This window comes from Struthio camelus, chromosome 5 (genome assembly GCF_040807025.1).
Source record: "Struthio camelus isolate bStrCam1 chromosome 5, bStrCam1.hap1, whole genome shotgun sequence".
Taxonomy (NCBI): domain Eukaryota; kingdom Metazoa; phylum Chordata; class Aves; order Struthioniformes; family Struthionidae; genus Struthio; species Struthio camelus.
In genome coordinates, this window is record NC_090946.1 from 5,774,404 (window position 1) to 5,802,190 (window position 27,787).

At 62.9% G+C, this 27,787-nt stretch overlaps 3 protein-coding genes and 2 long non-coding RNA genes across 12 annotated transcripts; 3 read left to right on the plus strand and 2 right to left on the minus strand.

Annotated features, from left to right (window-relative positions):
• Positions 1–619: 619 nt before the first annotated feature.
• On the plus strand, positions 620–9,040 carry LOC104149106 (aldehyde dehydrogenase family 3 member B1-like). The gene is given in 10 exon segments (XM_068944391.1): positions 620–1,055; positions 1,314–1,476; positions 5,601–5,711; positions 5,879–5,999; positions 6,170–6,255; positions 6,553–6,634; positions 6,979–7,117; positions 7,119–7,363; positions 7,629–7,795; positions 8,461–9,040. Coding segments are annotated over 10 exon segments (1,398 nt in total). The 5' UTR covers positions 620–927; the 3' UTR covers positions 8,617–9,040.
• A 278-nt stretch (positions 9,041–9,318) lies between these two features.
• Positions 9,319–11,415, minus strand: LOC104149105 (uncharacterized). 2 transcript variants are annotated; one of them, XR_695281.2, is made up of 2 exons: positions 10,029–11,415; positions 9,319–9,918 (listed from the first exon to the last, which is right to left on the minus strand). It is a non-coding gene; the product is annotated as an uncharacterized lncRNA (long non-coding RNA). The 2 variants fall into 2 exon arrangements; XR_011141241.1 differs by having other exon boundaries at positions 9,319–9,956.
• A 298-nt stretch (positions 11,416–11,713) lies between these two features.
• On the plus strand, positions 11,714–20,179 carry LOC104149103 (aldehyde dehydrogenase family 3 member B1). Of its 4 annotated transcripts, none has more exons than XM_068944375.1 (16): positions 11,714–12,001; positions 12,171–12,334; positions 12,857–13,019; positions 13,843–13,953; positions 14,039–14,159; positions 14,341–14,426; positions 14,630–14,711; positions 15,001–15,387; positions 15,929–16,095; positions 16,247–16,346; positions 18,160–18,207; positions 18,293–18,355; positions 18,491–18,580; positions 19,162–19,334; positions 19,573–19,701; positions 19,932–20,179. In XM_068944375.1, exons 3-16 carry the CDS (start codon positions 12,858–12,860, stop codon positions 20,061–20,063), a joined length of 1,851 nt encoding a protein of 616 aa, XP_068800476.1. In that variant the 5' UTR covers positions 11,714–12,001; positions 12,171–12,334; position 12,857; the 3' UTR covers positions 20,064–20,179. The 4 variants fall into 4 exon arrangements, with proteins under 4 accessions (XP_068800476.1, XP_068800477.1, XP_068800479.1 ...); XM_068944376.1 differs by having other exon boundaries at positions 12,213–12,334; XM_068944378.1 differs by having other exon boundaries at positions 12,238–12,334.
• Positions 15,629–17,213, minus strand: LOC138067380 (uncharacterized). The gene is made up of 2 exons (XR_011141242.1): positions 16,716–17,213; positions 15,629–16,085 (listed from the first exon to the last, which is right to left on the minus strand). It is a non-coding gene; the product is annotated as an uncharacterized lncRNA (long non-coding RNA).
• A 372-nt stretch (positions 20,180–20,551) lies between the features above and the next one.
• On the plus strand, positions 20,552–27,661 carry TCIRG1 (T cell immune regulator 1, ATPase H+ transporting V0 subunit a3). Of its 4 annotated transcripts, none has more exons than XM_068944403.1 (20): positions 20,552–20,924; positions 21,170–21,359; positions 21,624–21,702; positions 21,837–22,066; positions 22,178–22,275; positions 22,372–22,498; positions 22,606–22,688; positions 23,098–23,191; positions 23,293–23,505; positions 23,868–24,018; positions 24,135–24,274; positions 24,557–24,714; positions 24,797–24,887; positions 24,980–25,098; positions 25,374–25,587; positions 26,139–26,255; positions 26,336–26,446; positions 26,558–26,678; positions 26,772–26,943; positions 27,054–27,661. In XM_068944403.1, exons 2-20 carry the CDS (start codon positions 21,243–21,245, stop codon positions 27,133–27,135), a joined length of 2,517 nt encoding a protein of 838 aa, XP_068800504.1. In that variant the 5' UTR covers positions 20,552–20,924; positions 21,170–21,242; the 3' UTR covers positions 27,136–27,661. The 4 variants fall into 4 exon arrangements, with proteins under 4 accessions (XP_068800504.1, XP_068800506.1, XP_068800505.1 ...); XM_068944405.1 differs by having other exon boundaries at positions 20,553–20,924; positions 22,181–22,275; XM_068944404.1 differs by having other exon boundaries at positions 20,565–20,638.
• The last annotated feature ends 126 nt before the right edge of the window (positions 27,662–27,787 follow it).

A 27,787-nucleotide genomic window follows, 5' to 3' on the forward strand; every position in this document is an offset into this window, starting at 1 on the left:
CTCTGCTGCCTGGCTTCCCCCTGCGCCACCTTTGCCCGGCCCGGTTCAGGTTCGGGGGCACAGCGGGCAGGAGATGGGGCCAGGCGGCAGGAACCTGAAGGAACTGCTGTAGCTAAGCCCTGGAGAGCTGCCGGCTCTCCTCGCCTCCTGCTCCCCAGGCAATGGCATGGAGAGGAGCCTGGGGTGCAGCCCCGAGAGGGCACCCTGCTGCGATACCCTGTGGCCACCCAGGCACCCAGGCAAGACCGGGTAGGACTGCCCCACAGCGTGAAGAGCCAGGGTGCCCTGAGCTGTGGCAGCGCCTGCTCCTCTTGCCTACCTACACCCAGGCCCCCAGGAAGGATGCTGAGGGGCTGGGGGGGCATCTCGGACCCCTGTCAGCAGGAATGCCCCGCTGTGGGGGGATGTCTCCAGCCCAAGCGGGCGGAAGGGGGCTGGCAGAGCTGGCTGAAGGCCTCTCCCCTGCCTGGGGCGGGGGGTCCCTCGAGGAATGGCGCGTGGGGCACAGAGAAGCGTTGGGGGAGGCTGATGTTGGGGCGGGGGGGAGGTCTCAGCGCCCCTCGCCAGACCCGGTTGTTGGTGCGTGTTTTGCATCGCCAGGGGTTTGGGCTGGGGCAGAGCCGGTGCTGACTCAGCGCAAGGAGGGGAAGGAGAAGATGGGGAAGAGGCTCCAAGGGGAGCAGGAAGCTGGCGGCGCCGCAGCCTCCCCGCAGCCCACCCTCGGCCTCTGCAGCAGCCGGGGGGGAGTCGAGCTGCCCACGGTCACGCTCCGCCAGGACGCGTTTCTCTGGGCGTCCTGAGCTGCACCAGCTGGAGGCAGGCATCAGGCGGCAGCCCCAACCCGCGGGCAGCCCCGGCGTCACCTACGCCGTGCCTCCCCCGCCGGGGGCCACCATCGAGGTCAGCAGCTCCTCCTCGCATCTCGGCATGCAGCAGCCCCTTGAGGTGCCCGGCCAACGACTCCTGGACTCCTACGGCAAGAGCAGCTCCGCTGGCAGCAGCACCGGGGCTGAGAGAGGCAGCGGGAAGGGCAGCGCCGACCGCAGTGGCACGAGGTGAGCGTGAAGGGCAGGGGCAGAAGGGAGTCAAGGCACGGGGTACGCAAGGGGCTCTTGCTCCTGGCAGCCGGGGGGGGGGGGGAGGACCCAGGTGTGCGGACTCGCTGCCCTCTCTCAAGGGCTCCTCCGGGCTCCGGCTTGGCCACGGGGCAGGGGCTGGGGAGACGTGGAGCTCCTCTCCCTCGTCAGCCGGAGCGGCAGGGGCTGGGACAGCGCGTGGGGCCAGGGCTCCCTCTGACGCCCGCCTTCCCACAGTGGGAACCCCTACGCGGGGCTGGTGAGCCGCCTGCGGGCGGCCTGGCTCTCGGGGAAGACGCGGCCCGTGGAGTACCGCGTGGCCCAGCTGGAGGCCCTGGGCCGCTTCCTGGAGGAGAAGCAGCAGGACATCCTGGAGGCCACAGCCTCGGACATGCGCAAGGTGAGGGGCTGGGTGGAGGCAGGAGCGGGCACGGGGATCCCCTCATCAGGGTCTCGCCTTGTTGGGTGCAAGCAGTGGGCATGGTGGGGGGGACAGTTTTGGGGTCCTGTGTCCCCCTTCCCACCCCATCAGAGTTCTGCATCCAGCTGAGTGCAGGCACGGGGCGCTGGGCAGAGCCCAGTCAGGTCAGGTCAGATCAGACCCAGACAGGTCCCAGCCTGCACGGCTGGGTCCCAGGCTGCACAGCTCTCCACAAACTCTGGGGGGACCATGTCCTGCACCTACCGAGGTTTCCCCACCCATTCGGTGGTTCTTCCCGGTGCTGGGCAGGCCTTGGTGGTGCGCGTGTCCTGTGAGTGGGACGAGACCGGGCTGTGCGCTGCGTGGAGCGTGTCCCAGCCCACCACACCAAAAGCTCATCCCCCGTTTTGGGTGAGAGCAGCTGCACCCGTCAGTGCTACACGAGCCCGGCTGGCTTGGCACAGCCGCTTGGCTTGGAGATCAGACAATCCCTGCTCTCATCCCCAGCCCTTTTGCCATCCCTCACCCATGAATCTCAGGATGGACCTGACATCAGGGCTCCCCTCAGCCCCAACCAGCCCCAGCAGCTCAGGATGTGAGGGGTTGGAGCAGGCATCTGGACACATTGGCCTTCCTCCCTGTTCCCAAACTCATTAGCCTCAGCTCACCTCTTCTCTGGCCAGGTGGACCTCCGAGGAGCACAAACTCTTGCCACCCTTTTCCTATTTTGGGCTTTCTGTTGAATGTCGTCCCCTCTCTATTCTTCGTGGTTACACAGGGCTGCAGGTCTCCTAGCCTGGATCTGCACAGCACTGACTGTGCCTCCTGGCTTTGGGTCGCCCCCTTGCCTCTTTGCTCCCTTTATCACGTATATGTCAGGGTCACTAACGAAAGAGTCACATCAGACCCATCCCCTGCTTCTTTGTGAGCCCTCAAAAAGCTCAAGCCCCACAAGGTGAGTAGTTTCCCCTTTTGGAACAACTTGTTTTTCCACAGCCAGGTCCTTGTGCATCATATGAGGCTCGTAACAATCTTTTGTTCTCCATCTTAGTTCATAATTTCCCTTTTGACAGCCTCTCGGTCCTTTATCGAGATCTGGATAGACAAGATCTGGATCATTTAGCCATTTTTAAGCAGCCAGCTATTGTGCCAAAAGGAGAATGAGACCAAGGCTTGATGGCATTCAGGAAACGTGTGCTACGTTTTCCTCCATTTTCCACTTGCTTCTGTGATCCTAGTGCTTTTTGTATCCAAACGTGGGCTATAGCCTGACACATACTTTTGCTGGGAAGCCTCAGACCCTGAACTTGGGAGACATCGCCCATGCATAGTGCTGCTGCCTTTCAGCTGGTCCCAGACAGACGCTCCCTCCACCATTTGACAAAAAAAAACCCCATCTCTGAAACCCTTTTTGGTAAACCAAGTAAGAATGCTTTGGACCAGGGCCTTTTAATGACCTAAATCACAACAGGACGAAGCTACTTAAAACATATGATTTTCTAGAGACCGGCCTCTGTGCAGTACCATGTTGCCGAGAACTTGATGCTGCTGCGTGACACAACTTTGCCAAGTGCTTCTGCAACTCCAGCTCTGTTCTGGAGTGAACAACACCTTTTTTATTAACTATTTCAAGGCAGTACAGTCACTTTTTTTTTTTTTCCTGGTAATTGCAGGACATGGTTTTCTCTGCATCCGCCCCTACCAAGTCCAGGTTGGCAGCTCCTCGCTCAGGGTTATGGCCAAGCCACTGGTAATAGTTGCAGCTTAGCAAAGTTCCCCCAGCTTGTATATGAACGTTAAGGATGGTGTATTGAGTGAGATCAAAGGTCTGCCTAGCCCAGCCCTCACAGAAGGATGCTTAGAAACAGGGCAATTATGTATGATACTTTCAAATATTCTCCCAGCCTCTCAGAGTTTGTTTCTCGGAAACTTCCTGAGCTAGACTCAGTTTCTATATATTTAGTACTGAGAGCCTAGGTCATGGATTCCTCTTCCATGACCTTATCCGATCTTCCCCTGAACCCATGTAAACTTTCACCACCTGCAATGCCCTGAGGCAAGTGTTATTAAGACACAGCTTAACTGCACATTTGGGGATGAAGCAACTCTTTTTGCTTCCTTTAAGTATGCTAGCTTCGTTTGCTAATCGCTAGCTTTTCTACGGGAAGAGCCAATGTACCATGAATTGCTACCTCTCCTCTGCAGACCACGAGGGATTTTTCTGAAATGTTTGCAGCAGTACTGTCTTCTTTCCATGGCAAGAAGCGCAGGCACACTCCAGACTAAATGCCATGGGTTTAAGGATAGCATTGTGGTACCGCAGTGATGAGAACTTCCTGTAGCATCCCAATCCCCATGAAATGGAAAATGAGATACATGAATGCCTATCGCTTCTCCCTTACCAAGACAGGGATTTGTGCTGTCTTATGAGGAAATCAGATGAGTCTGATGAGGGTGTTCTGGCTATTGTCCATCCCTTTTCTTATAGAGGACATGTAGGATATGTACTGCAATATTCTTCTGGGGTCTGCAGGGTCTTTGGGTTCCTGCGTCTTCCTTCTTCCATTTCTTTAAATGATGTCCCAGGCATGGCCTTTTCTGGCCTAGACTCTCTCCCACCCTCCCTTTTCAGAAGAGTGAATGCCTCTGAGCCTGCTTCAGCTGGTTTGCTGCATCCCTTGGATGAAACCCATCAGGTCTAGCTGATCTGAAGACATTTAGCTTGTGTAAATACTCACTGACCTGTTCTTCTCTTCAGCAGGCTGATAATTATTTATAGTGCCAGCTGTGCTTGATCAGCCAGCTGCAGTTCCCTTTTTCAATGAACACTGAAGCTGAACAAAACATTCAATGCCATGGTCTACTCACGTCATCTATTTTCTCTCTGGAGTAGCAGACCTGCCCTTTTCTTAGTCTTACTTTTCCCAGCATCACGTGGAGCCATTTCTTGCTCCCCTCTGCACCCTTTCCCAGATGTGTCTAATTTGTATCTCCAAAACTCGGATTTTGTCCCAGTGTGGTCATGCTGTTTATTCTCCTCTGTCTTTGCCCAGCCTGGCTCCCCTCCTGGTAATCTTTCCCTGGGGTCTGCCCCTAGTTGAGGGAACGACAGCCCAGCCTGTCTGTCTGTGCTTACCCTTCCCGGGTTGCTCTGCACCTTGCCCATTGTCCTGCTAAGAACCTGCCACAATCCCTTAACTCTTCCCACTTCCCTTCAGACTCCCTTCCCTCATGATTTACCTAGTCCCCCTTTTGAACACAGTAACAATAGCATCTTGAAGCCCATTAGCTCTGCTTTGCTTTTCTCCGTGCTTCCTAGGCTCAGTGGTTGGATCTCCTCCTCTGCTTTCTCAGCTCACTCTACCAAAAGACCGCACAAACACAATCGAGATGCTCTCTTTTCTGCCCTATCTCCTTCCCAGTTTTGAAATCCCACCTGACCCAATGGCTGTATCCTTTGAATCTGCCATTTCCCCATTGGACACTGTCCACCTCATCTTCCAGCGTGCCCCTGGGGAAGAGGAAACATGATTGTGCCTTAAAGGATAAGTATTGTGGGGGTTCCCTTTTGATTTAGCGCTAAGAAGCTGCTGGCAGAACTGTGCCTCAGAGTTGGCACTATATTCATGCCAATGACACCTATTGTGTCACCTATTCAAAGCCAGGCAACTTGAGGAATAGTGCGGGGAGTCATCCCTTATGCTCTTCTTTGTTGTTGTTTATCTGGCTACCTTTGATGTTCTTAACTGAGCTGATCTCTGACAGATCCTGAAAAACAAGGTAAACCCTGCCACAGGCAGGTTCTTGCAGAGAGAGCCAGGAGAACTGGGTTAGGACTGGCCCAGTGATATCGCAACAGCATTGCAGAGCTCACCAACCCCGCACACCACAAACAAGCGGTGGGGTTCAGCCCCTCATCGTTGCAGCTGGCAGCACCACGCAGCTCAGGGCTGAGAGCAGCACGCATGCTAACCACACTGCAGGCCAGCATGTGAGGGGCTCGCGTCCCTGAATCATGGGTAAAAAATGCAGGGTAACTGCAAGAATTGCCTCTGTGCTCCGTCTCACGTGGAGGTGGTGTGGGTGGTGCTCTGTGTCCCCAGCCGCCCTACGAAGCAGAGTTCTCTGAGATCCTCTTGTGCAAGAACGAGCTCAATGACACCCTTAACAAGCTGGGCACTTGGATGAAGGATGAGCACGTGGAGAAGAACCTGGTAAGAGGAAAGAAGAGGAAGAGAAGGGGGAAAAGGATACGCAGTTGCTAAGCTGAGCTGTGTGGGATGGAGGGGTTGTGTGTAGCAAGACCAATGTATGGAGACAGTTGTGCTGTTCTGCAACTGTCCTGAAAAGAGCGTTGCTGATGCTGTGGCCTTTCTCACAGGTCACGCAACTGGATTCAGCCTTCATCCGCAAGGACCCCTATGGGGTGGTGCTCATCATCGCCCCCTGGAATTACCCCATCCACCTCTTCTTTGTGCCCCTCATCGGGGCCATTGCCGCTGGTGAGTGAGCTGCGCCAGAGCCAAAGCCTTCCTCTGGCCTGGAGGATCCAGCCCATGGTGGTGGCAGTGCCAGGCATCGGGGAGGGGGTCTGTCTGGGTGGCTCGTCTCCACTCTGGGCTAGTGTCTGTGAGTGTGTCGCTGCTCTGATGTCCTGCTTGCCTCCCCCCAGGTAACTGTGTCATTGTCAAACCCTCGGAGACGACCAAGAACATCGAGAGACTGGTGGCTGAAGCCCTGCCCTGCTACCTGGACAATGTAAGAAGCACTCCCTGTCCTTGTCTCTGTCTCTGTCCCTGTCCCTGTCCCTGTGCCATGGCGTTCCCAAGCCCTGCAAGTTGAGCTGTGCCCTGTGCATGGCAGGCCCTGTGCCTGCCTTGCACGTACCGGCACCGTAGCTGCCTCCTGTTCCCAGGCACTGCTCATGCCCACTTCCTCCACTCTCAGCCAACGTCCCCATGCCCAGCAACCCTGGATGCTCTTTGTTGGGACGGGGGCAGAGTGGGCTAAGCAGGTGCTCACAGAGGGGTTGGGACCCTTCCTCTTACACTGCAGGACTGCTTTGCTGTGGTGACTGCCGGTGTGGAGGAAACCACCAAACTGCTGGAGAACAAGTTTGACTACATCTTCTTCACTGGTATGTGCCAAGGGCCAGAGCTGAGCCCTGTTGATGCTTCTTGTGCAAACTGGGAGAGGAGTCCCACCAGACGGTCCCTCGCTGCAACTTACCCTCCCCACCAAAGAGGGAGGGTAGCAGCCTGCCTGCAAGCCCAAGGCCCCCTTCCCGGCCCTGCAAGGGGCGAGAGCTGCTGGGGAGGGCTGTGTTGGGGATGGGGTGTCAGGATGGGGTGGAGGATGTGGGGCGTATGTTTTTGAGGAACTGGTGAGACTTGATGTGTCTCCCACTGGGCCTGGCTCCCCTGAAGCCCGGGGCCCAGGCCCGTGGGATCCTTGCTGTGACACCTCTCTCCCTGCCCTCAGGCAGCCCCTCCGTGGGCAGGATCATTATGACAGCCGCTGCCAAGCACCTGACGCCGGTGACACTGGAGCTGGGGGGCAAGAACCCCTGCTACGTGTCTGACACCTGCGAGGTGCACAACGTGGCCAGGCGGGTGGCCTGGGGTCTTCTTCAACGCGGGACAGACCTGCGTGGCACCTGACTATGTGCTGTGCAGCGTGGAGATGCGGGAGAAGCTGCTGCCGGCCCTGCGTGAGGCCATCACCGAGTTTTACGGCCCCAACCCTCAGGAGTCCCCCGACTTTGCCCACATCGTGGGGGACAAGCAATTCCAGCGGGTGCGGGCTCTGCTGAGCAGCGGGCGCGTGGCCATCGGAGGGCAGACGGAAGAGCAGGAGCATTACTTTGGTGAGGACATCTGAGCTTGAACTTCATATGGGTTCGTTCATTCTTGTGAATACATGGTGTGGGCCTGGATTTTGGAGAGCAGCTCACAACCAAAGGGAAGGTGTTAGATGGAAGATACTTATAGGGAAGGTTTGCATGGAAAGTTGGGAGCTTGGTGGGACCTCCTGTCTTAGAAGAAGCACTTGGCAGCTCATGGGGAGAGGACCGAGGTGACATCTCCCACCTCTGCGCATGGGTGACGAATTCTGGTTTCTTTTTTCTGCAGCTCCCACAGTGCTGGTGGATGTGCAGCCCTCTGATCCTGCCATGCAAGAAGAGATCTTCGGGCCCATCCTGCCCATCATCACAGTAGCCAGTGTGGAAGAAGCCATTAATTTTATCAATACTCATAAGCAGCTGCTGGTTGTATATGTCTTCTCCTCTGATAAGAAGGTGTGGTATATATATAGGCTGAAAGAGAGAGCAAGCAAAACAGGGCTGTAGAACTAGTTCGCACCTTGCTGATAACCCTGGCCATGCCTTGAACTTGTGCTTGGCACCAGCTGTTCCTCCTTCTCAAGACAGAAATAATAAGGGCAGGCATGGCTGCATAGCCACTCACACTCAGGAATTCCCAGCATGGCCGTGAGTGCTGAGCAGGCCTCCAAAGACATGGGCTGTGCAGCAGGAACAGGGCTCCTTGCTTTTGCATCAGGGAACAGCCTGAACTGAACTCTAGATATCTTTAACTGAGTTCTGGATGTTATCAGTAGGATCACAGTGAACTCAGACTGACTTCAGTCTGTGATCAGACCCTCACCTGGGACTGAAACAGGTCAGTGCCTGCTGGCTGAGAGCAGGATGCTCTCAGAGACTGTGGTCTGGGCACGCAGGGGCTGGTGGTAGAGCTGGCTGATGTCTGGCAAGTGCTGCCTGGGGGCAGCACCTGAGGGCTTTACTTGTCTCATGAACCTCAGCAGATGTGTTCAACCACGTTGGTGCCCCATGGACACCAACACGGTTAGAGCAGACAGTCTTGGTCGTGGGGGAAGAACTGCAGCTCGAGGTGTGGGGACAGGGTCTGAGTCTCACATCCGCCTTCTCTGCTTCCTTTCCAGGTGATGAACCAGGTGCTAGAGCGGACAAGCAGTGGTGGCTTTTGTGGAAATGGCACCCTGATGCACATAATGTTGACCTCACTGCCATTTGGTGGGATTGGTAGGTCCAAATTCCCCAGCCCTGCCTGCCATTGGCCAACCGTGAGCCAGATGTGATCAGCCCCAACAACTTTGTGTCTGAGCCATGCTGGGCATGGTGAGCCATGGTCTCTGGGGAGATGGGATACCCATGCCTGGGTGTCTCTACTAGTCAAAATATCTTGGGATCAGCAACAAACTTTGTCATTCGCAGGTTTGCCCTTTTCCCAAGTCTCTTCCAGGGACCTCCTCAGTGGTCCCATAGTGGACCTCCTCTCTCCACTATGAAAATTGATCATTATTTCCTGCTCACAGCCAGCAGCTGGCTATATTGTAACCACAGCTGGGCAGGAACCCAGGGCAGAACTCACCTGCCCCCATTGCAGACATGTATGTTGTAGAGAGCCATCTGCGTCCAACCGAGCTGTGCGGGCTCACTCTTTAGTGAAAGGAGAGAAACAGCACTTCCGAGCTGTGATTCTTCTGTCCCATTCTGGATGTCTCTTTAGGTTGAAAAAAATCTTGACAAGAAATGCTTATGTCTTTCCTTGGAGAGGAAGGAGTGTAGATGATGGAAAGACACACATTTGGTCAGATGAGCTTCACTCAACAAGGAAAAATGCAAGAACCTGGGATAGTTCCTATATTCCACTCTGCACTTCAGCTCAGTGATAACCATCCAATGACCTTGCTCCACATTGTGGTTGCTGACATGAGAGATACTGAAAATAATTCACCAACTTAACCGGGATTTGCATATTATCAGGAAGACCGATCAGCTCAAATTGATTGACAGAATTTTATTGCATCAATTTTCAGCACACAGTTGGATTTCCTTATTTTCATCTCTCTCGCCTGCCTGGCTTGCTCCCAGCCAGCCAGCTTTCACTTCCTAACAGCAGCTTCACCCATCCTTGGAAAGGGGTGTGAATCCTGCCAGGGCACCGTACACAGGGCACTGCGTCAACCTCATTGGAGCCACCTTGATGTTTCCTTGTCTCCAGGCTTGGAGTCTCACCGGCTGCGGGGCCGATGCTGCCCTCGGGGACTCACAGACCGTTGGGACAGTGCCAGGAGCCCAAGCCACACCAGCTTGCTCCCCTTCCTTGACCAGCAAGCTGTCCTTCACCCTGGGCTGACACCGAGCTAGAGCAGGCCAGGCAGTGCAGAGGGAGGTCTGTTGTCAGTGTGTACCGCGTCTGAAGCTGGTGCTCAGAGCACGGCTGTGTCTTTCTGGTCGTCTCTGTATTATGGAAGCTGGAGAGCTCGGCTCACCTGATGTGAGCATCTCACTGCTGCTTCCCGCTCCTGTACTACATCTGGCAGTGATTCCCTTCCACATCATCTGTTGCCAGGCACGGTTTCGCGATCGATAAGGTACTTATGTTTTCAAGGTTGGAACGAAAAGAGAACAGCAACTTGAGAGTGGATGTTGGAGGCAGCTACAAGAGAGGAGTGTAAGACAAAGAAACAAGAGCAGTTTTACTTACCAAGCGTTTTAGGTCCTTCAGCATCTCTGGCTATGGAGATGAGGACGCCAGCATCCCTGGGGGCATCCTCTAAACAATACTTCTCGGTTTGGAGTTGGTAAGGACAAAAGAGGAGCTCTCACTGCCTCTTCTCTGCCATACCATGCTGAAAGCGCTGCCTTTCCTGGCCCCCCTCCTGCTTGCCAGGGCTCCCCTGCCTGCAGCCACCAGGGAAGAGGGAGCACTTCTGTCCCTCTCCCCAAACCTGCACGATCACGCGCCAGGCTTCAGCCTTCGGCTGGTTTCCCCAGCTTAGAAATTCTTGCAGGTACCTTCCCTTATGTTGCAAAGCTGATGTTTCGCACAGCTGCTGTCGCCCTAATTTTTTTTTTTTTTAATATCAGCCTCGTTTAACACAGCGAGCTTCGCATGGAGACTGAGGACGCCGCAGGAAATGGTGAAATTCAGAACGGCTAGAGGGTCTCTGGCAGGCCCCTTCTCTTACGGGTCCTGTGCTCGGCTCTCCTCCCCGAAAACGTCCCCGAAGCTCTGACAGCACTTTGCACTGCCCAGCCAAAGCCTCTCCAGCCTCCCTACTGCTCCTCCCGGCCCCCAAGGCCCTCCCGCCCGCCACGCGCCTCCTGTGCCCCACACGGCCCTGTGCCCCACATGCCTCCCTCTGCCCCACACACCCCCTTGTGCCCCACATGCCTCCCTGAGCCCCACATGCCTCCCTGTGCCCCACAGGCATCCCTTGTGCCCCATGCTTCCCTTGTGCCCCACAGGCCTCCCTGTGCCCCACATCTCCCTGTGCCCCATATGCCTCCCTGTGCCCCTCAGGCACCCCGTGCCCCACATGCCTCCCTGTGTCCCTCAGGCATCCTGTGCCCCACACACCCCCTTGTGCCCCACATGCCTCCCTGTGCCCCACATGCCTCCCTGTGCCCCACAGGCATCCTGCGCCCCACACACCCCCTTGTGCCCCACATACCTCCCTGTGTCCCTCAGGCATCCTGTGCCCCACACACCCCCTTGTGCCCCACATGCCTCCCTGTGCCCCACATGCTGCCCTGTGCCCCACGTCCCCTTGTGCCCCACATGCCTCCCTCTGCCCCACATGCCTCCCTGCGCCCCACATCTCCCTGTGCCCCACGTCTCCCTGTGCCCCACATGCCTCCCTCTGCCCCACAGGCATCCTGTGCCCCACATGCCTCCCTGTGACCCACGTCTCCCTGTGCCCCACATGCCTCCCTGTGCCCCTCAGGCACCCCGTGCCCCACACACCCCTGTGCCCCACACACCCCCTTGTGCCCCACATGCCTCCCTGTGCCCCACATGCCTCCCTGTGCCCCACAAGCATCTTGTGCCCCATGCCTCCCTGTGCCCCACACGCCTCCCTGTGCCTCACACCGTCTTGTGCCCCACACGCCTCCGCCCCAAATGTCGCCCAGCGCCCCACACCCCCCCCGGTCTCACACGACTCCTGCCCCCCCCCCGCGCCTCCAGACACCCCGCGCTCCTCCCCGTGCCCCGCCGCCTGCCCCACTCCTCCCCTTCCGCTGCCCGGCCCTCCGGGGTTACCCTCGCGCCCTGCGGGCACCGCCGGGCCCCCGCGCGCTGCAGAGGGAGTGACCGGGGCGGGAGGGGGGGGGACCCCGAAGCCTCGGGGCTCCCTTGCAGCGGCAGCAGCTGCCCCCCCCCCCAAAAAAAAAAAACAAATCCTCCGGACGCTGGGCTGTCCCCTCCCAGCCCCCGGGGTCCTCTCCCCTCGAGGCTTTCTGAGCCCTCTACGTCCAGGGGTTTGGTTTGGGGTCCGAGCTGGGACTTGTCCTCGTCTTTCTTGCCTGGCATGTCGCTCTTGCTGGTCTAGCCGGCTCAGACCTTGCGGCTCGGCAGCTTCCTGGCAAAGCGAGGCCAAGGTGAGGCAGCCGGAGGGCAGGAGCCCGCGGGCGCCTCCTCGGAGCGCAGGCAGGGAGCTCAGAGGAGGCGACCAGGTAAGGCACGAGCCCCACAGCGGCCTGGGGTGTGTGTGTGTGTGGGGCGGGGGGGGACGAGGGCCGCCAGCCGCAGCCCTTGCAGGGTCGCCGTCCGCCTGCGCCGTCCCTCTCCGCTCTGCCCTTTTTTTTTGTTGTCGTCGTCGTTGTTTCCTTTCGGCTCCGGCAGGGCTCGTTTCTGGGTTCCTCCCTACCCACCTCCACCTCCCAGCCGCTCTCCGTCTCCTTTCTGCCAGTCCGCTCGGCCCTCATCTCGCCACCTTGTCGCGGGAAACCCTGCTGCTGGTCGCCCTCCAAAGGCTCTCGGTCCCCGCTACAAGGCTGTCTGGACGGGTGGTTTGGGGGGGGGGGGGGGGCGGATGCCGAGCCGGTCGGGCGAACCTCGAGCGGCGGGTTGGCGGTCGACGGAGGTAGAGCTTTCACGTGCTTCACCAAAACAGCAAAACCAATCAATTGCACCCTCCGTTGGCCCTCGAGAACAAAGTCCTGCCCGGCGTGACGCACTGCAGAGCGGAGGGATGCGTCGGGCTGGCTCCTTCCTCGGTCTGCACCCTCCTAGGTTGCAGTCCAGCCCGTGCCAGGGGCGGGGGTCCTGCTCCCCGCCGCACCGCAAGCCCACGGCCGCTTGCTGGCTGGTGGAGAGGGAAACGAGGCAGCTTTTGCCCATCCATGGGTCAGACCTGGCGCTCTGTGCAGGGGGGGGGGAACAGCGAGGGCGGGTGGCAGTGCCATCCAGACGGTGCCCCCGGATTTAACCCCCTAGTCGGGTCCGAGCCCCCTCCTCTGACTCAATGCCAGTGACGTCTCCTTACCCCGGATGGGACCCCAGGACCCCTCTCCTTGCACCCCTCGCAGGATGAACCCCTACGCGGGGCTGGTGAGCCGCCTGCGGGCGGCCTGGCTCTCGGGGAAGACGCGGCCCGTGGAGTACCGCGTGGCCCAGCTGGAGGCCCTGGGCCGCTTCCTGGAGGAGAAGAAGCAGGACATCCTGGAGGCCTTGGCCTCTGACATGCGCAAGGTGAGACCACGATCCTGCAGCCCAGCGCGTCCCTCTGGACTCGTGCTCACAGGCCTCAGCTAGAGGAATCCCGCCGGGCAAGTCTACCTGCCTCATACCCAAAGGTGCTGGGCAGCTGTGCCCTGGCAGTGAAGGACCGAGAGCCTGGCTGACCCTCTCAGCCCCCAAAGCACGTTTGGGCATGTCCTTGCAGAGGCGACTGGGCAACCTCACCAACCTCCCGCCCTTCTCCTCGCTTGCTATTTGCACAGCACAACAAAAAGCGTTTTTTCTAACCGTTTTGGATTTGCAGCCTCCCAGGCATTTCCTGGTGGCACTTGTTTGCTGGTGGCCTTTGCTTTTTGCTGTTAGCTTTTGGAGGAAGCCCTTGGATACCTAGGGTGTGGGAGGGAAAACAAACGGCAACTCCCTTTTGGCTGCACAGAAATAGAATAAATTAGCCCTGGGGAAGCCTTTGCCGAGAGCAATTTGGGGCCTCTGTTGTCATCTCCGCCTCTGGAGCCGTGTCCACACTGTGCGGCCATCCGGAGCAACTGAAACTCTCGAGTTACCAAACATATATGTTCAAGCAAGAACCTCTGTCACGCCTAAAGAACCTGCTGGCACGGGGTGGCGCAGGGCCCGGCAGACATGCCATCGTGCCATGACATAGGTGCCCTGCTGGAGCAGCGTCCTGCCCCACCAGAGCTGGTAGCACCTTGCTTAAGGCTACCCAGGAGGCTCTGTGCTTGCAGCTGGGAGGACAACCATCTCCATGGGGTGGCTGTGGAGCGGTGCCTCTGGTTGGGGAGGGGAGCTGCGCTGACCTCCTCTGTGTCCCCAGCCCCCCTTTGAAGTGGAGATCTCCGAGATCTCCATTTGCAGGAGCGAGCTCAACTATGCACTGAACAACCTGGGCTCCTGGATGAAGGACGAACATGTGGAGAAGAACTGGGTAAGAGCCAGTGGCCAGGCAGGTCTGAGCTGGGGAGGCACAGGATGGGAGCTGGGGGCTCCTCACCCCATGTTTCCCTCCCCAGGTGACACAGCTGGACTCAGCCTTCATCCGCAAGGACCCCTATGGAGTGGTGCTCATCATTGCGCCCTGGAATTACCCCATCAACCTCCTCCTGGTGCCCCTCATTGGGGCCATTGCTGCCGGTGAGACTGGGCTGCATTTCCCCCATCCTGGGGGTCGCCAGGTGCCAGGACCTCAGTGTGGAGGGGTGCCTGGTGTCCTCCGTGGGGCAGGCAGGGGCACCGCGGACAGTGCTCCCCAAGGAGCACCCCCAGTGCTCCCCAAGGGTGAGGTTCTTACTGGGAGGGAACCCCTGTCCCGTAGGTAACTGCGTCGTCATGAAACCCTCCGAGATCAGCAAGGAAGTGGAGAAGTTAGTGGCAGAGATGCTGCCCAGCTACTTGGACAAGGTAGGAAATGTCTCTGTCCTGGCCCCCTTCCTCTCCATTGGCTGTAGCGGGATTGTTCCCCGGCACCCACCCTCTCATGGCCACCGTCGGTTGAGCCCCACACCCCCACGCCTCGATGCTCAGCCTGCGTGTCTCCCTCCCCATGTGGTTACCCTGCTCCTGCCGGGCTCAGGCCCTGCACTCCCCTGCTGTCTGCGTTGCAGGACTGCTTTGCTGTGGTGACAGCTGGCGTGGAGGAGACCAACAAACTGCTGGAGAACAAATTCGACTACATCTTCTTCACCGGTACGTCCTCAGGGGCCTGGGCTCCATGCTCCCGTCCCATCCCTGCCCTTCTTCTTCAAGATGGGGATGTGAGAATGGTGGCCAGCTCATCCCCAGAGACCCCAGCAAGCCCGGCAGCGATCTGGGCTTTCCCATCTCAGAGCCTGGCTGCACTCACAGGGGGTGAGAGCCGAGAGGGACAGGCTGGGGTAGCTTTCTCCAGCCCTCAGAAGGAGAGCCGGTGTAGGGCGCAGCCCCCAGGAGCGCGAGCTGCAGGGCTGGGCACTCATGCTGCTCTCCCTGCCCTCAGGCAGCCCCTCCGTGGGCAGGATCGTTATGACAGCCGCTGCCAAGCACCTGACGCCAGTGACGCTGGAGCTGGGGGGCAAGAACCCCTGCTACGTGTCTGACACCTGCGAGGTGCACAACGTGGCCAGGCGGGTGGCCTGGGGGCGCTTCTTCAACGCGGGACAGACCTGCGTGGCGCCTGACTACGTGCTGTGCAGCGTGGAGATGCGGGAGAAGCTGCTGCCGGCCCTGCGTGAGGCCATCACCGAGTTTTACGGCCCCAACCCTCAGGAGTCCCCCGACTTTGCCCGCATCGTGGGGGACAAGCAATTCCAGCGGGTGCGGGCTCTGCTGAGCAGCGGGCGCGTGGCCATCGGAGGGCAGACGGATGAGCAGGAGCGCTACGTCGGTGAGGGCGCAGGACTGCATCATGGGGCAGGAGCGTTGGTGGAGGTGACGGGGCCCCTCTCCCCGCCGCGGTGGGTGCTTTCCCACAGAGCGTGGCACATCGCAGGCCGCACGTGCTGGGTTTGGTATTCACGCTCAGGTTGCGCGAGGCCCTGCTACGAAAGCTCAGCTCTTGCCTCGGCTCTCCTCCCCTCTTCCGGGCTGTCTCACCCCGTGGACACCAAGCCAGCTTTGCCTTGAGGTCGCATCCGCGTTGTCACTTGTTTCGGCCACAGATCTCAGCTGAAGTCAGGACTTGCCCCGATATCCCCATCCTCAAAAGGGCTTTTTTGCTGGCTGCTCCCAGCCGCTTTCCGTGCGGCTTTGAAGGAGCGGTTGAACTGATCTCTCCCACATACCTGACCCTCCACCACTGCCCTGGGTGGCTGATCCTACCGGGCACCGGGCGCTCGTTGCCGCACGCAGCGAAGCCGTTGGCGGCGGAGGCCCGCGGCCCGCCCAGACCGCGCCTCGCTCTTCCCGGCCTTGTCGCCTCTCCGCAGCTCCCACGGTGCTGGTGGACGTGCGGCCGGAGGACCCCGTCATGCAGGAGGAGATCTTTGGGCCCGTCCTGCCCGTCCTCACCGTGGCCGACGTGGACGAAGCCATCGCCTTCATCAACGCCCGGGAGCGGCCGCTGGCCCTCTACGCCTTCTCCTCCTGCAAGAAGGCACGGCGATGAGCGGGGGGTCCGGGGCCAGGCCCGCCTTCCCGGGGACGCCCCGGGGTGGGGGGCGGCCTCGGCCCTGGCCGGCAGGAGGGAGGCGATGGGTGGGGGACAGAGCGGGGCGCCCTGCCCTCACCCACCTCACCACCCCCAGGTGCTGAAGCGGGTGCTGGAGCGGACGAGCAGCGGCGGCTTCTGCGCCAACGACACCGTGATGCACATGACGCTCAACTCGCTGCCCTTCGGCGGCATCGGTAGGATGAGGCCAGCGGGCCCTGACGCCCCTCCGGCCCCCGGACCCCCCCCGGCCCCCGGACCCCTCCCCGGTCCCCCAGCCCCTCCGGTCCCCCCGGGGTGGGTTGAGGGCACCGTCGGGGGGTGGCGGTGCTGAGGTGCCGTGTGTCGCAGGGCCCAGCGGCCTGGGCCGCTACCACGGGCGCTTCAGCTTCGAGGCCTTCTCGCACCCGCGCTCCGCGCTGCTGCGCGCCGCCGGCCGCGAGGCCCTCAACGGCCCGCGCTACCCGCCCTACGCCGCCCGCCGCCTCCCGCTGCTCCGCGCCGCCGCCGAGACCAAGCGCGCCGCCGCCTGCGCCCTCCTCTGACCCGCCACCCCCGCCGCCTACCGCCCGCAATAAAGAGCCGCCGCCGCCGCCGCCCGACTCGCTTGCTGACCGTCCCCACCCCGGGCTCGAACCCGCGGCCCCGCCGCCGCCGTTCGCCCTCCCTGCCCCTCGGCCCCGCCCAACCCCTCGGCCACGCCCCGCCCCGCCGCGCAGCCAATCCCCGCCGCCGTCCCCCTCCCCTCCCGCTGTTCCCTCTCCCCGCCCCGCCTCCGGCTGCCCTCGGCCCCGCCCCGCAGCCAATCCCCGGCGCCGCCCCCCCCCTTTCCCCGTGTTCCCCCTCCCCGCCCCGCCGCTCCGCCCCGCCCCTCATTGGGGCAGTACCAGCCAATGAGAGGCGAGCTGAGCGCTCGCTGGCCCCGCCCGCCAGCGCGGGGGGAGCCGCTCCGCCCCCTTTCCCCCTCCTCCCCGCTCTCCGGTCCCGTGACCGCTGCCGCCCGTTCTGCGCCTGCGCCGCCGGCCAGCGCGCCTGCGCGCTTCGCCGTAGGGGGCGGGCCAGGGGTCAGGACGCCTGGGTCCTTGGGGGGGGAGGTAAGGGGCGGGGGGGCCGGGACGCCTGAGCCCCTCGGCGGGGGGCGGCGATGAGGACACTTGCGGCGCGGGGGAGCGGGGCGGGGGGCGATCAGGGCGCCTGGGTCCCTTGGAAAGCGGGTAGTCGAGACACTTGGGCCCTGGGAGGGGGTGTCAGGACGCCTGGGCCCCCTGCGGGGTGGGGGTGGGGGGAGGGCAGGACGCCTGGGCCCCCTGTGGGGAGGGGGAACAGGACGCCTGGGTCCCCTGTAGGGTGTGGGGGGAGGGCAGGACGCTTGGGCCCCCTTGCGGGGTGTGTGTGGGGGGAACAGGACACCTGGGTCCCCTGGGGGGGGGACAGGACGCCTGGGTCCCCTTTGGGGGGGGGACAGGACACCGGGGCCCCTTGCTGCGGGGTGTGTGGGGGGGAACAGGACACCTGGGTCCCCTGGGGGGGGGGACAGGACGCCTGGGTCCCCTGGGGGGGGCAGGACACCTGGGTCCCCTGCGGGGTGTGGGGGGGGCAGGACACCGGGGCCCCCTGCGGGGTGTGGGGGGGAGGGCAGGACGCCAGGGCCCCTTGCTGAGGGGGAGCCCAGGATGTCTGGGTCTCTTGTAGTGGAGGGGTGCGGGCCAAGACACCTCTGGGAAGCAGGGGTTCAGGATGCCTGGGGGCCTTGGTGGGGAGCGGGGAGGCAGGATGCCTGGGGGCCTGGTGGCACGGGGGAGCTCAGGACATCTGGGTCTCTTCTGGTGGATGGGTGGGGGGCAGGATACCGGTGTGGCCTTGTGGGAAGTGGGGGGATCCAAGACGCCTCGGTCCCATGCTGGTCCGGAGCCTGCGTGGCTGGCTCCCTCCCAGCTGGACCTCGGTGGGTGCCAGCCTGGGGACAAGGCTGGCACTGAGTGACGGGACAGGCTGCTGTCCCTGCTGCAGGACTGGACATGGCAGCGCTGCGCTTGCTGTACCGGGCTGCCCGCCCAGGTAAGGGCCGTGGGCTGGCGGCACCAGCTTTCCCCGCTCCGCCCCTCCGACTCGGGTTGCCGCTGACCCTTCTCTGCTCCGCTAGGCATGCCGGCCACTCTGTGCTACTTGCGCCCGCTCAGCACCGCTGCCCCCAGGCAGTCCTACAGTGAGTACTGTCGTGAGCTGCTCCCTCGGGGTGTGCCAGCGGTCCCTGCGTGGCCCCCGTTGCAAGGGCTGCCTCTGTGCGTCTCCTTCCCACCACGCTCCAGGCAGAGCGAGGACGGTGTCTCTGTCTTCGCAGAGTATGTCAACGTCCAGGACCCAGCCATGGACATCAAGTCTATCACTGACCGGGCTGCTCAGACCCTACTGTGGACAGAGCTCTTCCGAGGTGAGCCCCGCATCCTGCGGCAGGTGGTGGCAGTGCAGTGCCACGCCACGGGGTATGGAAGACCCCCATGGTAACGTTGCACGCCGTGCCTCTGCTGTCATGTTGTTGTCCAGTGCAGGATGTAACTGAGGCAGAAGAGGACTTTTGGGAGTCTCCGGTTCAACCCGTTGTTTGTAACGGGTCTTGCTAGATCAGGTGTCTCAGGGCTGTGTCCGGTCAAGTTTGAGTATCTCCAGGGATGGAGATCCGTGTTGCAGCGTGTGACTGCCCTCGTGGGGAAGCGTTTCTCGTAATATCTAATGGGAACTTCCCTTGCTGCAACTTGCGCGTGTTGCCCCTCTTCCTGTCACCGAGCAGCTCTGAGAGAAGACGGAGCCAGGCTCTTCCGTAACTATCCGTTAGGCGGTTTGCAGGCGCCGATAACCTGCTCTTCCGCCCGCTGAGCAAACCGAGCTCCCCTGGCCTCTCTGTGTGTGTCCCGTGCTCCAGCCTCTTGACCGCCTTTGTGTGGTGTCCTGTGAGGAGCCCAGCGCTTTCCGCCGTTGAGCAGGCGGTAAGCTCCTTTCTCCGTCCCCCTCCAGGCCTGGCCATGACTCTGAGCTACCTCTTCCGGGAACCGGCCACTATCAACTACCCCTTTGAGAAGGGCCCGCTGAGCCCTCGCTTCCGCGGGGAGCACGCGCTGCGCCGCTACCCGTCTGGGGAGGAGAGGTGCATTGCCTGCAAACTCTGCGAGGCTGTCTGTCCGGCCCAGGTGAGTGTCCATGGGGAGTCCCCTCCTCCTCCTCCTCTCCCCAGGGCACCCAGCCTGCGTTGGCACCTTGCTCCTCCTCCCTCTGGGTCTGAGGGCTCTGCTGGGCCGCGGGGAGCTGGCAGGCTGGTTCCCCCTTCTCAAGGCTGGCTCGGTGTGGTGTTCCCGAGAGCGCTGCTCCTCCCTGGGCTGGAGCAGGAGCTGACTGCGTCCCTTCTTCGTCCCTTCCCTTCCGTGCCAGGCAATCACCATCGAGGCAGAGCCCAGAGCGGACGGCAGCCGCCGAACCACCCGCTACGACATCGACATGACCAAGTGCATTTACTGTGGGTTCTGCCAGGAGGCTTGCCCCGTGGATGCCATCGTGGAGGTGAGTGGGGAGCCCGGCTTGCCACCTCCGCACGGCTGCGAGCAGAGGAGCCGAGCCATCAAAAGCGACGACGGGCAGCGGAGCTGGACAGTGACCGTGCTCTACGAGGCCGGGGGCTGGAGTGGGAAGGGGAACTGGGAGGGAAGGGCCAAAGCCAGCCTTTCCTGTGAGGGGAGGCAAGAGGTCAGGCCGAGCCCGAGGAAGAACTTCTCCTGTCCCGCTTCTGGCAGGGCCCCAACTTTGAGTTCTCGACGGAGACGCACGAAGAGCTCCTCTACAACAAGGAGAAGCTGCTCAACAACGGTGACAAGTGGGAGGCCGAAATCGCCGCCAACATTCAGGCTGATTACCTGTACCGGTGACCGCTGGACCCCGCGCAGCCTGCCCGCGCCGTGCCCTCCCTGCTCCCGTAATAAAGAGCCTCGGGGTGCCGCCGCAGCCCTCTGTGCTGGAGGCAGCGGCCCCTTCCTAACCCAGACCTTGTGCTTTTCCCTGCGTCCGTTTGTTTGCCGGGGAGAAAAGGGGAGGGCGGCGGGGGGGGGGGGAAGGCGGAAGCAGGGACTTGAACCGCCTTGCGCGGGCACAGCCTGTGCCACGGCCCGCGAGCGCCCGCCGGCCGGGGCTTTGCGCTTGCCTCTTGGGGAAAGAGCGAAGAAGCAAAGGGTCCCCGTCCTTTGCTCCCCCTGGACCTGGGGAGCATCAGCGCCCGGGGGAGGGAGGGAAGCCGCAAGGAGGCGGCTCTACCCCGGAGGGGGCGGCCGATGCTTTTGCGAACGGCCCCGAGGCCACGGGGAGGGGCGGCGCCGCCCAGGCGGGAGGCGAGCCCCGGCGCTTTTTTTTTTTTTGGGGGGTGGGGGGGTTGGGGGAGGGAAGGGAAAGGAGGAAAGGGAGGCGGGGAGGGAAGAGTCCGGCTTTCGGCGCCGGGTCCCGGTTGCAGGTAGGGGAACTCGGCGCGGGGGTGGCGGCGTTGTTCCCTGCCGCGCTACCTCGGTTGCGCTCGGCGCTGCCGGCGCCGGGCGGGTCGGTCCCTCCCTCGGCGGCCGGGATCTTCCTGGGGAAGAAGGAAGTCGCCGAGGCCGGTCCCAACCCCGACGGTGCAGCAGCAGCCAGGGTGCAGGCGGTACCCGAGCATCTCCCGGTTACCGGCCCCGAAGGGGAGGGCGAGCTCCCCTCCTCCACCCCCCCCCCCAAAAAAAAAAAAAAGCTATTGGAGGCACCTTTAGGTGAGCAGCCGTGGCCTGACTCAGAGGCAGCTGAGCAAGGAGGGAGGCTGGAAAGTTACGTCGCAAGCTGGGCGCGGGGGAAAAAGGGCCGTGTGACAGCAGCGAGGCAGTCGCTTCCCGGCTCGGTGGCGGCTGGGCGCCCGCGGGACGCGGCCGAAACCGGCTCCGGCGCTTTTCCCGCCCCCGGGCTTCGACGCCTCGCCGGCTGAGCGGCCGCCCCTGCGCGCCTTTCGCTCTGCTGCCAGGCTGAGGCGCCCCGAGGGGTGACGGCGGACGGCGAGGACGGAGGGTGACGGGCGCCGCTGGCCCGCCGGCGCCATGGGCTCCCTTTTCCGCAGCGAGGAGATCTGCCTGGCCCAGCTCTTCCTGCAGTCGGCCTCGGCCTACAGCTGCGTCAGCGAGCTGGGCGAGCGGGGGCTGCTCGAGTTCAGGGACGTACGTAAAGGGGCCGGGGCAGCGGTGGGGTCCGGCGAGAGCCGGCCATCCGGGGCGGCTGGGTTGGTGCCGAGCCCTCGCCGAGGTGGGGAACGCGGCCGGGTGGCGTACGGAGGCCCGGACCTCTGCTTTGGGGTCGGGGGGGGGGGAAGCCCCAAGGGTTGGGGTCGGCGGGGCGTTGCGGGGGTCCACCACCCGCCGTCTGTCCTCCTCCCCGGCCCCGCTGGCGGCTGCTTGCCACCCTGCTTCTCCTCCTTTCCCCAGCTGAACCCCAACGTCAGCGCTTTCCAGCGGCGGTTCGTGGGCGAAGTGCGGCGCTGCGAGGAGATGGAGAAGACGTTCAGTGAGTGCCGGAGGGCAGGAGAGCCCGGAGAAAGGGGCCGTTTGGGGAAAGGGGGCTGGCGTCTCCCCGGGGACGGGGGTGCCCTGTGGCAACCTGGCCACCTCCGGCGCTCGTATCTGACTGTTCTTCTGCAGCCTTCCTGCACCAGGAGCTCCTCAAAGCCGGACGGGCGTTGGGGCCGTGCCCGGACAACCCGGCGGCCCCGTTGGCCCGCGATGCCCTACGCATCCAGGAGCAGTCGGAGCAGCTGGCGCAGGAGCTGCGCGAAGTCAGCCGCAACCGGGAATCGCTGCGCGGGCGCCTCCGGGAGCTGCGCGAGTACCTGCACGTCCTACGCGAGGGTCAACGCTTCACCAGCCTGCCGGTGGGTCCGGGGGGAAGGACCGCCGGGGACCCGGCGCTGCCTCAGGGGCCGCGGTGCTGCTCCCTCCTCCTCTTCCTCATCTCTTCGCTCCCCCCCCCAACCCCGGCCCAGCAGGCCCCGTTGGGCTCCCCGCCTCGGCCTCGGTCCCACTCGGAGCGCGAGCCCGTCCTGGACCCGTCTGTGAGCCAGCACCTCGACCGCAAGATCAAGTAAACGGGGTTGGCGCGCGTGCGGGGAGAGGGGCAGGGGGCACGGCCCCCTCGCCGGCGTCCCTCACCCCGCCGCTCCGCCTGCACCCCTCGCAGCTTTGTGGCCGGCGTCGTGCACCCGTGGCGGGTGAGCGCCTTCGAGCGGCTGCTGTGGCGCGCCTGCCGCGGCTACCTCGTGGCCAACTTCGTGGAGATGCCGGAGCCCATGGAGGACCCGGCCACGGTGAGCGCGGGCGCAGGGCCAGGGGGTGCTGGCAGGGCAAGGGGGGGTGCTGGGGACGGCCGAGGCTGACGCGGCCCGCGCGCCCCGCCCCCCACCCCTCTCCCTAGGGCGAGAGCATCACCTGGGTCATCTTCCTCATCTCCTACTGGGGCGAGCAGATAGGGCAGAAGATCCGCAAGATCTCCGACTGGTGAGTGAGTGGCTCCGTGGCCCCCCACCCGGACCCCCTACCCCGTGTCCCCAAAGTGTCCGGCGGGTGCGCGCCCGCTCCCCGATGCCACGCCGTTTTGCTGCGGAAAGGTTTTATTTAGCAAGACCTGCTCCCGTCTCCCATGGGCCCGAATCCCTTCCTTTACGTTTGCCCGTCTGCTTCGGCGCCGCCATCCAACTGCCTTTCCCAGGGACGTTGCAAGGCTGGCGTTGCCTTGAGTGCCCAGCCAGTCTCTGCGGTCCAGGAGGCTCGTGGGATGCGGGGAGGGACGTGCTGGCAAACGGCTCCCTGCAGGCAGAGCCCGTCCCCGTGCTCTGCCCCCGGGGCTGGGTTGGGCTTCCCCAGGGAGCGTTTTGCCGTCCCCCCAAAGCGCGCGTGTCTGTCCCAGCTTCCACTGCCACGTGTACCCCTACCCCGAGAGCGAGGCCAGCCGCACGGAGACCCTGACGGGGCTGCTCAGCCAGATCCAGGACCTCAGCGTGGTGAGCTGGACGCCGCAGGGATGGAGGGGGACATGCGGCGAGCTGGGCGGATGAGCACCTGGACCCCCTTCGTCCCTGACCCGACCTGCTGGTGCCCGTAGGTGCTGGAGGAGACGGAGCAGTACTTGGCGCAGGTGCTGGACAAGGTGGTGCTGGTGCTGCCCACGTGGCGGGTGCGGGTGCAGAAGATGAAGGCGGTCTACCTCGTCCTCAACCAGTGCAGCTTCGATGTCACCGAGAAGTGCCTCATCGCTGAGGTCTGGTGCCCCGTGCGTGACCTCACGCAGGTGCAGGACGCCCTGCGCCAGGGGTCGGTAGGTGCCCTATGTCCTCCGTGCCAGGGTTGGCTGAGGTGCACCTCATGCTCAGGGAGAGATGTACCCCCCGCATCTTGTGCCCACGCTGGGACATGAACCCCACTTCTTGTGCCTAGGGTGATATGTGCCCCCTCTGCCAGGGATTGGCACCCCCCTCTGGTGTCCTGTCTGCCTGTGCGCCTGCCCCCTAAGCTCGAGCCCCCCTAGCCCAAGCCCTGTGCCATGGCACATGCTCTGTGCGGAGCTTGCAAATCCCTCTGGCCTGCAGCAGGATGAGACCCACTCTGGGATGTCCCACACTGCGTGGGTGCAAGGGCAGCAGGGCACAGTGGGTCATATGCTGGGTGCCGTCCCTGCAGTACAAGAGCGGCTCAAGCGTGGAGTGCTTCGTGCAGCGCATCCCCACCTCGGAGAGCCCCCCGACGCTCATCCGCACCAACAAGTTCACCGCCGGCTTCCAAAGCATCGTGGATGCCTATGGGGTGGCCAGCTACCAGGAGGTGAACCCTGGTAAGGACCCCCGCCCCGAGCAGGAGTGAGGGGGCTATGGGCTTTGCAGGAGCAGTGCCCGGGCGGCGGGAGGGCTCCAGCAGGGTCCTGGGTGACGTGGTCCCTGTGCCCCACAGCACCCTATGCCATCATCACGTTCCCCTTCATCTTCGCCATCATGTTTGGGGACGTGGGTCACGGGCTGCTCATGTTCCTCTTTGCTCTCTGGATGGTGCTGTACGAGAATAGCCCCAGCTTGCGGCAGGCCAGCAACGAGGTGAACAGGGCCCGCAGGGGTTAGTGGTGTGGGAGGGGGCTGGTGGCATGGGGCAGATTTGGTGTGGGATGGGGTTGGTGGGGTGGGGCAGGTTTGGATGGCACAGGGTGGGTGGTGTGGGATGGGGTGGATGTGTGGTAGGGTTGGTGGGGCGAGACAGGGTGGCTGGGGCAGCATGGGGCAGGTTTGGTGGTGTGGGACAGGACTTGTGTGCGGGGCAGGGGCGGGGAGTCATATGGGCAGGTTGTGGGACAGTGTGGGAGCCACGTTTGCTACCCCCAGATCTGGCTGACGTTCTTTGAAGGGCGCTACCTCATCCTGCTCATGGGGGCCTTCTCCATCTATACTGGCTTCATCTACAACGAGTGCTTCAGCAAAGCCACCGTCATATTCCCCTCGGCCTGGAGCGTGGCTGCCATGGCCAACCACTCCTCCTGGAGGTGAGACCCCCCCCCCCCGGCCCCCTGCGGCCTCCAGCACCAGCCCTCCACCTGCACTGACGCCCCCTTGCTCTCCCCACAGTTCCGACTACCTCGCCACTCACCCGACCCTCGCCCTAGACCCCAACATCACAGGCGTCTTCCAAGGGCCCTACCCTTTCGGGATCGACCCAGTGAGTGGGGGCTCTGGGGGGATGGGATGGGACGGGACCCTCAGCAGGGTGGCCCAGCATCTCACCCACTTGCTCTGCTTTGCCCTGGGCAGATCTGGAGCTTGGCCACCAACCACCTCAACTTCCTCAACTCCTTCAAGATGAAGATGTCCGTGGTGCTGGGCATCGTGCACATGGGCTTTGGTGTCCTCCTGGGGGTCTTCAACCACGTGTGAGTCTCCCCTCGCTGTGTCCGCAGGCTCTGGCCGTCCATGCCCACCTCTGAGTCCTGCTAAGGGGCCAGAGCCTGGCTCGCTCCCTGCAGGGCCGACAGTGGCCGTGGCACCGGGCTGGGGCAGGCGAGAGGAGTCCTGTGCCCTACATCAGTTCAGGGTGCAAGCTATGTGCAGACCCTCTGAGACTCCCCTCTGGGGGGCACCTGGTCCACGTGGGGCCGGGGGCTGCGCCATGCCAGGCTGAGCCCTGCTCGTGCCCCTCTCTGCCCAGGCACTTCCAGCAGCGACACCGGCTGGTGCTGGAATTCCTGCCCGAGATGATCTTCCTGCTGGCCCTTTTTGGCTACCTCGTCTTCCTCATCTTTTACAAGTGGATCAAGTTCAGTGCCGTCAACTCCCTGGTGGCCCCCAGCATCCTCATCCACTTCATCGACATGTTCCTCTTCACCTCCAACGCCGAAAACCTCCCGCTCTACGAGGGGCAGGTAGCGTCTCCCACCATGGGGCAGCCGTGGGGCTCCCCGGGCCCAGCTCTCCTCCCTAGCTTGATCCTCTGGCTGGCGTCAACGTGCTGCCTTGTCCCCTCTGCCCTGTATAGTCCTGTCCCCATCCAGGAGCCCAGCCAGGGCAGGGATGCTGGGCATGCTGGCAGCAGCGAGGAGCCCTGGGGGGACCTGGAGCAGCGGGGATGGGGGTCCTGCGCTCGGGACGGGGTGCACGAACCTTGGGCACAGCTCTGGGGAGAGGAGCTTCTCCGCAGCCCACCCCTCCGCCTGGGGCTCTCCGCGAGCGCGGCCCCGCTGGGCAGCCAGCCTGCGTCACGAGCAGCGCGTCTCCCGCCGTCCTTGGCTCAGCCTGGTGAAGCTGCCTGGCCCAGGCGGGACGTTGGGTGCTCTGAGACCCAACCAGGGGCACAGGGCTGCCGGGGTGGGGGGGGGGGGGTCACTCGAGGGGACCTTGGGCTGGTGTCTCACGCCGAGTGCAAGACCTAGGCCCTGAGTGCCCTGCAGTTTCCTGCTCTCCCCTCTTGCCGCAGGTGCCTGTGCAGACCGTACTGGTGGTGCTGGCGCTGGCAGCGGTGCCCGTCCTGCTCCTGGGAACACCCCTCTACTTGTACTGCCGACAGCGCTCGCGGAGGACAGCACGCCCTGCGGTAAGGTTGAGGCCAGGGGGGCGTTTGGTTGGGGCCGGGGGATGCAGCAGGGTCTCACCTTAGGTCCTATCCCTGCACAGCCAGTGACCGGCGGGGAGCAGGAGCCACTGCTGGAGGGACAGGAGGCTGGCAACTCTGTCAACGCCACCAAGGAGGACGTCGAGAGCGGGGCGCACGTCCACGACGCCGAGGTGAGGGCTGCGGTGAACGGGCAGGTGCCTGAGCCTGGCGGGGTCGGGGTGGGCGGCAGAGCCGGAGGAGCCATGCCCCGCTGACGTGCCACCTCCCCTCTGCCTCCGCAGCACTTTGAGTTCTCCGAGGTCTTCATGCACCAGGCGATCCACACCATTGAGTACTGCCTGGGCTGCATCTCCAACACGGCGTCCTACCTGCGGCTCTGGGCCCTCAGCCTGGCGCACGCGCGTGAGTCCTCCCCGTGCCCTGGGGGCTCCCCTTTTGCGCGCTCGGGGGCTCCTTGGCCCGTGAGGCTCACCTGGCCCGGTGCCCATCCCACAGAGCTGTCGGAGGTCCTCTGGACCATGGTGATGCGCAATGGGTTCGTGCGGCTGAACTACGTGGGTGGCGTCGTGCTGGTGCCCGTCTTCGCCTTCTTTGCCGTGCTCACCGTGGCCATCCTGCTGGTGATGGAGGGGCTCTCAGCCTTCCTGCATGCCCTGCGGCTGCACTGGTGAGCCCCCAGCGGAAGCACTGGGAAGGCGGCCGGGGGGGTGGGCGGCGGGGACAGGCACACCGGTGTGCCCACCACCGCCGGCTCTGACTGTCCCCCCTCGTCGGCAGGGTGGAGTTTCAGAACAAGTTCTACGTGGGTGCCGGGTACAAGCTGTGCCCCTTCACCTTCGCGCCCGACGTCTGGGAGTAGGGCTGCCCCGGGGCCGAGCCCCCCGCTGCGCTGCCTTCGTGCCTTTTGCAAGGATGCCGTCGCTGGTCCTGCCTGGCCGCTCTTTCCCAGCCCGGAGCAGTTTATCTTTCTCCCCCCACCCCCCCCACACACACCCCCACCCTCCGCCTCCTTTTTTTTCCTCACCGTGGGTGGGAGCAGAGCCGGGGGGGGGGGGGCTCGGAGCATCGGGAAGCAGCGCTTGGAGAAGCAAGTCGCCTGCTTGCCGTTGCCCCTTCTCCCCCCTCCTGCCTGCTGCCTTTGCCCTGGCGTGGCAGGGAGGTTGCCCGAGGATGCTGTGCAGGGTTAGGGGCACGGCGGGGGGCTGCCCAGGTGCCATGGGGCAGGGCTGCATCCCCAGCACCCCCAGAGCAGCGGGGCACCGAGGGGCTGGATGCAGGATACGTCCAGTGATGCTCGTAACCCTCCTCTGCTCTTGTGGCCCGGGCAGCCTAGCCCGTGCCCTGGGAGACTTTCCTCCAGCAGCAAATAAAAGCTGTCCAAGCAATGCTGTTGCCTGACTGCTCGCAGCCCAGCGCTCAGGGTTTGGGGCAGGGTTGGGGGGCAGAGGCGCATGAGCCCTCCCCCCCAACCAAGAGGTTTCCATGCCCAGCACGCTGCCCCTCTTCCACCC